This window comes from Oenanthe melanoleuca, chromosome 13 (genome assembly GCF_029582105.1).
Source record: "Oenanthe melanoleuca isolate GR-GAL-2019-014 chromosome 13, OMel1.0, whole genome shotgun sequence".
Classification (NCBI taxonomy): domain Eukaryota; kingdom Metazoa; phylum Chordata; class Aves; order Passeriformes; family Muscicapidae; genus Oenanthe; species Oenanthe melanoleuca.
Window position 1 is genome coordinate 8,203,180 of NC_079347.1, and position 12,569 is coordinate 8,215,748.

General features: G+C 44.1%; 1 protein-coding gene and 1 long non-coding RNA gene across 3 annotated transcripts in view; one reads left to right on the forward strand and one right to left on the reverse strand.

The window, feature by feature from the left end:
• Nucleotides 1-1,046: 1,046 nt before the first annotated feature.
• On the forward strand, nt 1,047-7,932 carry LOC130258877 (uncharacterized). Its single transcript, XR_008841551.1, has 2 exons — nt 1,047-1,134; nt 2,156-7,932. It is a non-coding gene; the product is annotated as an uncharacterized LOC130258877 (long non-coding RNA).
• Nucleotides 6,095-12,569, reverse strand: part of GALNT10 (polypeptide N-acetylgalactosaminyltransferase 10) — a 76,785-nt gene continuing 70,310 nt past the window's right edge. For both annotated transcript variants that reach the window (XM_056502606.1, XM_056502607.1), the window contains exons 9-12: nt 12,032-12,253; nt 10,960-11,076; nt 9,098-9,247; nt 6,095-8,372 (exon numbers count right to left, since the gene is read on the reverse strand). In XM_056502606.1, coding sequence (XP_056358581.1) covers nt 8,205-8,372; nt 9,098-9,247; nt 10,960-11,076; nt 12,032-12,253 — 657 coding nt within the window. In that variant the 3' untranslated portion in view covers nt 6,095-8,204. The remainder of the gene's footprint in view (nt 8,373-9,097; nt 9,248-10,959; nt 11,077-12,031; nt 12,254-12,569) is intronic.

Below are 12,569 nucleotides of genomic sequence, written 5' to 3' on the forward strand. Positions count from 1 at the left end.
GGGGGAGAAAAAAGGAGGCATAGTGAGGAGGGGGAAGGGGAGGGAAAGAATGAAATCCCTGCTGATGTGTGAAGAAAAGATATAACTCCTGGAAATGCTGTGACTTCTGTAATATCAGACAGCAGATGCTGTTGTCAGAGGTTCCTGAGCAGCTCTAAAAGGAAAAGGATTTCATCTTCCTCAAGAAAGGACTTACTGCTCAGTCAGAAGAAAGGTTCTATAGACCAAGATGACTTCAAAGCCTGAAATCCTGCACATGGAACAATGTGCACAAGCACTGGGTGGACTGTGCTGAATCACACGAAATACCTTTGCAAGAAAGAGACTCCTTAAAGCTCTTTTTAAAAAAGGTCATCAGCTCAGGCTGCTCCACACAGTAACACTGGCAACCATTTCTGCATGCTCTGCACAAGACGACTGAGAAAAACCAAAATTTGTATTTTCCAAGCATTTCTTAAAATATCAAACAAGCCTCAGAATAAATTTGGAGGGCAAAGACTTAATACTCCTCAAGAGTTCCGCCTCTTGTCTTGGTTTTTACTGCGGCTGCCCTCGGGCAATTAGTAATTTCTGTTTGTGCATGTGACCAGCAGAGAAGCACAGTGCACCCTCCTGGGGACACGCTCCCTGGAGCTGGCCGTTCTCACGGGGAGCTGCTGGAAATAAATGACTTCACCCACAGACCAAACAAGCAGTTAGCAAAGAGCAAAGAGATTTAAAATAGAAAAACACTACAGCTTATAAAAGCCCCAGGCCAAACTGATTGGAATCTGCCTGCCTGAAGTAATACCCTCATGGCAAAGCCATACAGATATTCCCTTGTTTTGGGGAAAGGGAAAACACCAAGAGGCTGACAGAGATCTCAGAGCTGCTGATAACAAGCTTTCTGGCTTTATCTTAACATTACCAATAAAAATCAAATGGCTGGCTAAGGAAACCTTGCAGAAGGATTATCTTGACACTCAGGAAGCCAAAACCACAAACTGTAGGGACAGATGATAACAGTAAGCAAGGAGATAAAAGGGAACATGCCCTAACAAGCAGAACTTCTTCCTGTCCCCTTGAGGAGGAGATTGTGCAGGTGCTCCCTGGCTATATTTTGGGAAGAAACAGGCACCCTAAATGTCAGAACAGGTGGGTACTGACCATCAGATTGTATTTCATCTTAGGCTGCAACCTTTCATTCCTGCAGATAAAAAGGTTTTAAGTCTTTCTGCAATGCTCACTAGAAGGAAAACCACAGCTTTTGTCACTGTCTGTTTGCTAATTCAGTGCTAATTACCTCCTGCTCAGGCTAACACGATGACACCTTTTTTTCAGTCTTTCAAAATAAGAAAAAAAAAAATAAAAAAAAGCATGGAGGTGTTTTTATAATTGCAGTTTATTTCAGCATATTTATCCTCATGGGAACCTCCAGATTTCACAGTCTGCTAGTCTGGAACAAGCTTGCTGCAAAATAACTGCCTCATAGAGACATTCTTTATTAGGTATCTATCACTAACCTAATCCAATAATTCTTTGTGGGAGCTGCAATGAAGTGAGAAACAATGTTTCATAAACCCATCAGTACCCAGGCAGCTTTAGTGCCTCAGAAGCAGTAATAGCCTGGCCATCCCAGTCAGCCTCTAATCAAATTAGGGGAACCTGTGCAGGCCTGTAAATCTCACCTGGAGCAGCACTACCCTCTAAAGAGAAGTCAGTGGGGTAGCTGTCATCTGGAACTTACTGTTTTAATGGAGCCATTCAGGAGGCTCAGGACAGAAATACTTCTGTCCCAACAGCCTGTGCTGCTTGAGATGTCCTGGGAAGGTTTTTTTAAACTTTTCATCAGCAGAAATCAGACTATTTCCTTTCGCAGTACCTTGGGGAGGCCAATGAAAACACTGCTCTGGCACCTTCCCCCAGACTCCCACTCTGCTCAGCACTTTTCTAGGGTGGCACATATTGAACCTGCTAAAATGCTTAAACTGTCACAGCTTTTGGCACATACTTACCCTGGGCAGTGTTCCCGTGGCCAAGAATCACAGCACAGTCTTCCCTGGGGATCGTGCCTTGCTGGTCCCCCCAGAAAGGCTCCTTTTCCCACACACAGATTTTCACACATTTCATTGTTTGTCTCCCATCCATTTTCCCCCCACTGTTTTTTCTTCAACAGAGCTGAGTAAAAAGGAGTAATTGAGAAGGCCATTGAAGAAATGAAGTGGTGACAGTAGGAAGCACTGAGGGTCCTAGTGGGAACACGAGCAATGCTGATACACTTCTGTTGCCTTGGGCTGAGCCTGCTCTCCCCACATGGAGATCAGAACACAAACAAGGCCAGGAGCTCTTAAAACCCTCCCCTGCAAACCAAGGGGTGGGCTGGATCTCCCAGAAGTCGCTCCCAAGGCAAACTGGCAGAGAAAGAAGAGTCCCAGCTGGGTTTTCTCTGTTTTCTGTGCTCTACCAAGCTAGGGGTGGCCTACCTGGGCACAAGTTGTCCACTACAGCCATGGTTCCTTCAGCATGGAGTGACAGCAAACCTGTGCTGGGGAAACACCACACCAGGGTAGCTGAGCTTATTCTTACAAGAAGAAAAATCAATCTCTGGAGCAAAACAGGTGGGGACAGTCACGTCTGTATACACAGTTTTCAGAAAACACATTAAAAATTTATTTTAAATATATTATAAAAGGAAGTCCATTCAACTTTAAAAACACTAGGCATTCTATCAATGATTCCCAATTTATGAAAGCTACTACATTAAAGTGCTACAAGTCCTTTACCACCCCCAGATATTAGGCTGTTGGTCCTAATATGCACAAAATAAATACACACTGATTCAAGAGGCACCATCCAGTTTTACAGAGAAAATGCATGCAGTACAAGGTACACACAAAATTAGACCTAATCACTGAGATCCTAGAGAATGCATTTTGAAACCAATTCCCTTCTCCACCCTAGAGGCTAAAGCTATTTGTTGCTGTTATCGTAAGGGCTAAGGTTTCAGGCTGTTAGCTTGATCAGTTTTTATCTTGTTTTGTGGTTGAAGTTCATGTTTGTTTGCTCACTACCTAGGATTAAGACTTTTCTCCTTGAGTTGAACTAGTATATTTAAAACCACATAGATCCAGTGGCTATATATTAAACTCCCAAATCACTTAAAACTGTTGGAATCATTGAAGCCTTTTGGGTCATACAGAAGCATCAAGAAAGCTCAAATGCAGTCAATTAAGGAGTGTACTCAGCTAGCAGAGGCACAGTCAAAAACAGACACAGGTTTTTTATTAGGGTTTCCATGATCCAACATTGCCTAGTTCCTTACAGATTCTCAAAGCTAAAGCATGGCACTGCAAAGTAGAAATCAGAGCACGAGGTGAGCTTATTTTGGTTACACTTCAAATTTATAATCTGAATAAATCAATCTGACTGGTTAATGAGGAATGTGAAATGAATTGACGAGTCTGTGTTGAATGCTGATGGCAATTTCAGATCTCATTTCCCATTCTCCATCCACTGCATCTCTCTCCACTTGAACCAGGTGAGGATTTGCAGCTTGTTTTAAAATCTGGACTCAACACTCATTAGGTCAGAAAATAAAGCACTGAAAGGTGAATCCTACACAAGCTGGGAAATTGCAGCACACAGATTTCCTTGCTTAAGATCAAGTAACAGCCATGGCAGCTGGGGAACAGGACCCAGTGCTCCTCACAATCCAGCTCCCCTTTGCTGTGTATCCTGTGAAACCACCCAGTGAATCCATGAGCCCCAGCAGCTGGAAGTGGATGTGGGATGCAAGGTACACGTGCATCACTTGGGCTGTTTCACACATGGCCTTACCAGGGCTCTTCTGACTGCATGTCTGACAGGCTGACTGCCAGAGGCTGGCTGTTCTCTCCAATTTCAAGTCCCTGTCTGTATCCTGAAAGACAATTTAGAGTAAAATCTCCCCTTTCACCTGGCAGTTCCATGACTGCCCAATTTGACTATTAGGAGATGTCTCCCCTGGGTGATGTCACAGCCCTGTAGCAGCCCCACAGCACTGTGCTCCTGCAAGCTGGTGGTGCCTGTTTGACTCTCAGATCACTGATCTCAGTGCAGCAGCAAGAAGGAAAGTTTGCTGACTGGAACACTCCAGTAGTAAAGGAAAGCAAAGCCCTGTGCACTGACTGCTGTAAAACCAACCATGAGGAAAGTCAGGCTGAGAAATTGCTTTCTTGCTACTTCTGTATTAGAGAATTTAATACACTCTTGTAAAAGTTTCCCAGTGATGGAAGGCATCAACTTCTTCTGAAAGACACTTCTGCTACAGATTTTATATGCTTTTGGGACTATTTGTGTTTTGCATACTTAGAAAAGAAAATGCAGGATCCCTCATGCCAGTGAAATCATGAGCCTTCACCATGAGGTGAAACATCCAGCAGCTAACCAAGACATTTTCCAGTACAGTTTCAGGTGCACACCCAGAGGTACAGCACAGTACAGCACACCCAGAGGAAGCTGCCAAGCTTTCCCAGTCTTCCTATTAGGAGTGACAAACCTCCCCAGAGTCATTAACAATATTGATTTAACAGAGGGAACCCAAGAGCTTCTGAATTACTGTCGCTCACACAAATTTTGCACTGAAAATCAGACATTTAAAAAAAACCCCACACACAAACACTGCAGGAGTCAAGCTTTCTCTTACATCCTTATCCCCCAACCCCTTCCCCTCTCCTCTCGTGTCCAGCAAGGCACTAGGAAATGGTTCAAGTTTAAGCATTTGCTGTACATTTGCATTTAAAAAGGCACATCTTTATTTTAATGATGCTGTATTCCCCTTTCAGGAAGGCTCACACGTTCTTCTGTTGTGGTTTGAAAAAGAAAATTAATTTCCTAGGTATGAGAAAAGACACCTTGCACACATGAGAGCCCCAAACTTATTTACTGTGTGTAGGCCTTAGAGATTAGCACCAGTATAGATCAACAAGATGCTTCAAGAGCAAATCAAAGTATTTTTATGCAACACACCTTGCTGTCTGGGATTCTGATACTTAAAAGCAGCAAAACTTATGCAGCCACAAAGAGAAGGGTGTTTCAATACTTTTGGGGGAAAAATATGAAAACATGTATTTGGCATTAGATAATCACCAGTATTTAATCTCCAGTCTTGATTTGCATGCAGATGTGAAGATCTGATTATGTATTCATGCTTTAGCAATTTTGCTTACAAATAACCAAAAGTAATTGGAATAATTAACCAGATTGCCCGGGCAAGGCTCAGTTAAAGATGCAGATGATGAAATACAGCTTATATTTCTCAATCAGTTGGCTATATTAAGTCTTTGCATTAGTCAACAAAGCCTCTAGGGTACTGAAAAGTATAACTGATGCAAATAATTAATAGCTCAAAGCCCAGTGAGCTACACAGAAGTGTACAGAATTTGTGAGGCTCTTACCACATTCAGATCTCAAACCTCCAGAAAAGAGATCAACCACACTGAGATGGACCTGGTACAACTACTAACATTAAATCTCAGGTTTCTGTGTACTGGTGGTGGGTTGTCAAACAGGAATTGCCTCAACTATTGCCTAAGCTGTTGGTGCAAGCTGCTAAGAGCTGACCTTTCTCTCCAAATTAAGATCACCAAGTGGTAAAAGACCTGTTCATTGCTGCAGCTCTCTCTGAAGCAAGAATCCAGTGAGCCAAGTGAGGGCTCCCTTCACAAGGTGAGCCCAAGTACAAAGCAAGCCATGCAGTTTAGAAACAGAAGCTAATCCTCTCATTAGAAAACTAAGACACACAAAGCTGCAACCTGCAAGCAGAACAACCTACAGTCCATTTATAGAATATGCTGATTGTGTCCCAGTTATAAAAAAACGAGCACTTTTCATGGACAAACAGCTTCTTGTTCCACAGGCATTAAAACATTCATAAAGACATCTAGTCAGGCCATCTAGTGGCTCCACAGTCAGCACTACTCAGCTAATGAGAGTATTAATAACTTAAGGAAAGCAGCAGTTAGTCACAAAGTGCTGGAAGGTGACTCTGTCTCCCACAGAAATGCAAAGGGATCTTAATAACAGACATACTGTAGTAGCTGAGAACATAAGGTGCCAACTCTGCTTGATGCTGGTCTCACTTCCATCCAATACTGCTGCAGAATTGTTACAAGGGGAAGTCTAGGGCTATTTTTTCTTTTTTTCACTCTCAAAATCTTAGACACCAACATATGGGAAGCCTGGTGCCCGCTGCAATGCAGTGCCCATGTTTCGTGTTCTCCATGACTGCATGGACCAGCTAAGTTGGCAGAAAAGGTCAGACATGGCCTCAGCTGTGTGGATGAGAGAGGTGGGAACCATTCTGAGCCTCCTACTCAGCACATCAGATTGGAGAGTTTGGGGGGCACACAGCTGTGTCCTTGTTTGCTCCCAGCACATATGAAACATGGGACACAGCCCTACAATTGGCAACAAAAGGGCTTCTTGCTCCTGGAGCTCTGCAGGGGGGAGCCATCCTGCTTGTTTTGGGACACTAGGGAAGCATCTCCGTGCCTTCACATGAAAGACATCCCAGAGCAGAGCTTCCCTGCCCCTCTGAGGAGAGGCAATGTAACCATGTTCATCAAGCATCCCACAGGGGTCCCATCCCCATCACCCCAGAGCTGGCTGCACACTACCTGCTCTTGCAACACCCCTGCATGGGCAGCTAGACAAACCAAGGAGCTGGGCAATTCCTGACAAAGGAATCCTGTTTACTAATTTTCACAGCATCTGTTCACTGGTTCACTGCATCCCTATTCACAGCTTTTACCAGAAAATGACACTGCTCCTCCCTTCAGTACAAGACTAAGTCAGGGGAACTAGTACATGTGTTTTTGCAATAACTTCATTTTAAACCAGATTTTTAAAAAATACTTGCTTCAGATAGACTTGAACCAGTGGTCCTCCATTCATTCTTTAGTGTCAGTACATTCCAGCTGCTGGGATGAGACAATCCTGGTTCACTGTCTGGCAGATCCCACAGACAAACCAGAAGGGGTAACACCTTGCACTGCTCACTCACTGCACAATGGAGACTGAACCAGGAAAATGGGTTCATCAGTCCCACATCTCTGCTAAAGCAAACAGATTTCCAGTCACAGTGAACTGCACAGTGGGTGCTGGGAAATGAGGAGAGATTAATAGCACGTTTCCACAAGGCTAGAACACCACTGACCACATGACTCAAGAAACTACAGACTGATGAACAAATGGATAAAGACCAATGGCTAATCTCAGCCCTGACTTTATTATCCTGAATTAATCTGCTCACACCAACTGTAAATTAACTTAGCCTTCAAACCTCTAAAGGAAGAATGGAAATTATCTTCACACAGTAGATTTAACTCTGAGAAATCCTGGAGATGTCTGTGCTAAAAAGGTTATAAGAGGCAAATTTGGAACCTGATATCCAAAGGCTCTTAGCATAAAGTCTTCACCTGTAAGAACTGCGATTATTTAAAAACCCTCTGCTAATCTTTCACCTTGAAGATTCAACAGTGAGTGACAAACTGACTGCAAAGTGAATGGACCAGAAACCCAGATTCCTCATGGCTAATAACAACAGCCATATTCCCAACACTTGGCTGCACTTCCACTAGAGCTCATTCCTTCATCAGCCCTATGATTTGGAAAGTAATAATACTCAACCTGTTTGAAATATATTTGGTTCAGGGCAAAAAAATACTCATTTCATTTTACAATAATGGGCTTTTTTTTTTCTTTTTTTTTTTTCCTTTTTTTTTTTTTGATTGGAGACTTAAATCTTTTCTTCAGTATTTTACTTATATGGAGTTTGGAAGATAAAGCACCTATGTGGGAACGCTTCAGTGGGTGGTATAGCAGCTACAAAAAGTCCTGCAGGGTCCTGGATAACAAAATCATTTAACACCAGACTGCAATGGGAAATAAAACAAAAACGGGGAAAAAAAAAAACCATTTGAAACACATTCAGACTCCTCTAAAAACAGAGTTTCTGTTCAGTCTCAGCAGAGAAGTGGCTCTGGCAAAGCCTTTAAAATTCCACCATCCCCAGAAGAGAAGGATGCAGCATCTTCACAATAAAGACTGGCCTGCTAATTAACCTTCTCCTGAGATTCTCCCTTTTGCCTTCATTAAGTGTTTAAAAAAAAGTATTAAAAAAATTTCTTTTAACCCTCCCCAGTAAAAACTATAATTGTAAAATATATATATTTTCTCTCAGTCTTTTAAAGATCAAGGTTTCTGTTAAATTTTTCCAAGATGGTTGAATTTGTGTGTTCAAATATCCACTGCTGTGTTGGAGATGAAGGATTGCAGCTATTCATAAAGATCTTTCGATCACTCTCACTGCAGTCCATACAGCTGCTGCTGACTGGGTGGTAGAGGGTCTTGTCCTGGAGGAGAGAAATTTAATGTGAGGTTGGTTAACCAGAGAAGAGAAGTTGTTTTAAAACCAACAGAAAGAAGCCTTAAAAACCAAGGCAAGCTATTATGTCACTTGGGCATATCTGAAGTTGTTCCATGCTTAACTGGTTGATGAATGTCTGGGTTCATTCCCACCCTTTCCAACAGAATGCAGCTCAATCCTCACACCTGCACTGGGACTCTAAAGCTTCCTAGGGGCTCTCAAGGCTGGAATTCTGCTGCAACCCTCCCAGGCATCATGCCAGCAGACTGCAAGGACTAGGACAGGGCACTTTGAAAAGAATTTACTTACCTGTGGCCCACAATAGCATTGCTTAGTAGAAGGATGAATAAATCCTTATCTACTTTTGGCAGGACATTCCAGTGCTCAGAACAAACCAACTCTCAGAACACCTCTTTGCAAACACAAGGTGTTGCATCACCTCACTGTCAGCTGTGGGGACACTGCACAGAGAGTGTCCTCTGCTCAGGAGCCCTGGGGTCCTCACCTTTCTAACCAGTGGAACAGGGGAGTCACCTCTTTTTCTAATCAATGGTACAATGGCAACAGGCTGTCTGCAGATTCTCTTGTTACAGCTACATGAAGAGAAGGAATAAAACACGAGTGATGACATTTTCAGGAAGTAAGTGCCTCAGGCAATTTGACACCTTAGATGGGAATACGCCCACACACACACACACAACAGACACTCACTTTTCGGTATCTCCAGAGCTGGTTCCCCTTCATCCCATGGCAGTCATAGAGGGTCACAGGGCTGCTGTGGGAAATGGCATCAAAGCAAAACTTCTTGGTGTGCTGAGGATCCCCTGGACGGATGTCCTCTCTCCAGCTGAAGGTGAACACCTGTCAGGACAAACAGGACCCTCACCATGGCTGGTACTGGGTATGATACTTTCACTGGCAGAATGCTGTTCCCTGTGCCCACAGGAGGGGATGGCTTCAAGGAAAGGACAGCATCTTCTAGAGGAAAAACTCCTCCTGCCTCCAGGGACAGGGGCTGCTGCCCAGGGGACTCTGTACCAGCTGTCACACAGCATGTGAAACAGGACAGTGCTGCTGCAGCCAGCCATGCTGGTCAGCCTGGGTACCAGAGCAGCCCTGGATGTCTCTGCAATGCAGACATACATCAAGGATTAAGTGAGCAGCTGACCAATTACAGCCTTCCCAGCCAGCAGAAAAGCCAGAGAGCTCCAGCAGCTCAGAGTTAACGCTGGCAGTGAACACTGGAGTCTGTACAGGCAGCCTGCAGTCACCTTGAGAAATTGTCCCATGCTCCTGGGACAAGGAACCAGGAGCCACAGCTTCCCACCCTGCCCACAGGAGTGCAGGAAGGGCAAACACTCGGGTGTTGCTTCCTGATGCTCCCTTCTACTGACCCTGCAGTGAACTGTAAGCACTCTCAGGTGAAATGAAGGAGGGACTCTACAGAGCAGAGTAAGAGCTTTAACTGCACCAACAGCACAGCCTATGCCTGGCAATGCAGAGCCTGATGAGAGGGCAGCACTAGCCCATGTGGTTCAGGGCTGCCAGCTGCACACCTCCCTTTCAGTCCCTAAGGAAAAGGCTGCTCTGGAGGCTCCTTTGGAGTCAGCTGGAGGAAGAGTTATCCTCACAGATCTCCCATGGGGCAGTCAGAAAGGCAAGTAATGATCAGGGTGCTGCTATTTGAAGCAGTGTGGCCAAAAACTTTTGCACAAAGAAACTTCTTTGTTCTTGACTGCCTTTTAAATCCCTCCTGAGACAGAAATTACCACAATCATTTAGGCTCAACGCTACTCAGAAGTTCAAACCACATTCTCTTCCTAAACATAAGCCAAAACTAATTTTCAAGATCCTCCTGACACCACAGAGGCTTAGTTTGGACTGTGCCTGAGTAAATTGGTTTTGTTTCTATTTTTCACGCATCAAATTGATATGCAACAACCCTCTATCTCCTACTACTGAAGCCATTCCCTGAAGAGTTATGCATGGCTCTGTAATAGAGGCATTGTTTTCTTGATCCTTTCTCAGCTCAGCTGCTACAGTTTAGACAAACTAATATTTTCCTCCCTTCTGTTACAATAAAGCTGTCGTTTCTGGCACCTCATATGTTGAGAGGGTGAATCTATAACCTGGCTGGTTTCATCTCTCCAGCAATAGTTGGGTGTTTATAATGCATTTGCCTCCTGTCAGGAGGATGATAGTGAACAGTTATTGAATGCTCCTGCAGGTTCATTAATATGCATGATGCTCCTCTATCACTTCTTTCAGCACAACCTTTGAAGTTAATATTCACTTTGTTACATATTACAGCTGCCTTGTTACTGGTTTATTGTTTTGGCACACTGTTTTCTTGTCATTTCTTTTGTTCACTCAGAACTTCAAAGCAGAGGTAAAAGCTCTGCACAGCCTGCCAGCCTCCAGATCCCCCTGTGCCACAAGCACAAGCCACATCCTGTACAAAGTAGAATCAGCATGTGAGCCTTGAGGACAGCTCTAAATGGCCTTCCTGAAACATTGGTCCTTGGAACCTCTTCTTCCCCAGATTTAGGGCTGATGATTGATCAGATTGTTACCTGCACGTTGTTCCATGCTGCCTCTCCTCTGTCCTTCACACAGTTTTCCAGCCTCAGTGGGGATCCCAGGGCTCCATGCTTAGTATCCACACACAGTCCAGTTCCCACATTGCGTATCTGAAATAATTAATTAGTCACTGAGACCCCTACTCCTAGCAGGAAAGAAGGCTCCAATTACCTAAAATTGCAGCAGTGTTTGTATGAAGTTAAGTTTTTAAGATTGCTCTCTCAACTGTGAGTCTGAGATGGCCAGTAACAGCTGGAAGAAAGCACAGAACTCAAATGGGACCCAGCTGAACCTCCAGCACATAGCAAAACTCTTGAACCTTGGGACTCCATGGGAGGATCTCCCTTATTTTTTATCCTTACCCTTTTCCATCCTCAGTCTTCACACAGGTAGTTTTTGGTTGATTTCAATTTTAGATTGATTTATTTTAGATTTTAGTTTGCTTTTTGTCTGTGTGCTTTAACCCTCTAGAAAGTAGTACAGTGAACCTTACCAATAAACTTTGTCATGCTTTCACTTTTATATTACACCTGCTTTTGCCAACACCTTTGCCAGTGATTCTTCAACTCACCCAAAACACTCAGTCACGAGAGTTGTGTGCAACAATTCAAAGCCTTGCTCCTGGGGTGATTCTATTCCTAGAACACAGCTGACTTTCAAAAATAAGGATGGTTTTCTTGCCTTTCACATGGGAAAGCTAAGGACAAGAGTAGCTCAGCACAGTTGTAAAGCCCTTTGGAAATACAAGATTTCACTATTGCTCAGCTGCTGCCTCTCCCCAGTCTTCCCTCTGGCATATTCTGCTTTCTACTAAATACACAACATGCAGAACAAGCCAAGACTCTATTCTCGTTGGAGCTGTGCACTAATAGGAACAGCTGCCTGCCCAACTGCCTGCTTTGATCAGGCCAGTGCAATGGTAGAGGAGTTCTGGGTTTTGAAACACCAAGCAGATCTTTAAACACTTGCTCACACCTTCCCCACAGCAACTGAGGCACATGGGCAACCCTAACAAACCAAACTGCAGCCTGCCTGCCCACTGCAGATGTCAGAGCACAAACTTGCCTCTCCCCAGGCAGCTGCTGGAGGCTCCACTGGTGGGTAGAACTTTGGCAAGTCCCAGGCAACCTCGTTCATGAACCACTTGAAGCTTTTGCAGTTGAGGTTGTTGCGAAGCTCCTTCTGAGCGGCGACGTCGCCCGCGGAGAGGTGCCGGTACTCGGGTCGGCGCTGGTAAATGTATTCTGCATATTCATCCATCCACACCTCAGCCACCCTCTTCAGGTTCTGTGGGGGACAACCAGAGGGGAAACCAGCTGAGAGTGCTGCACAAACCACCATTAGCATTCAGAGCAGCTCACATGTTTTTGCTCAGAAAGGATTTTCATTCACATCCACTCTTTCTCTCCAGCTTCAGGACAAAGATTATTTTTATTACTCTGTAGTTCCAAGGGACTTTTAGAAAGATATTTTCGGTTGAGGTCAAAACAGAATCCTGGCACTTAGCCATTATATCTAGTTCCTTGTGGCTAAGAAAAACAACATTAATCAAAAGCTGATTTTTTTTCTTTTTTTCTATAAGGAAACTAGTCAGAACATGATG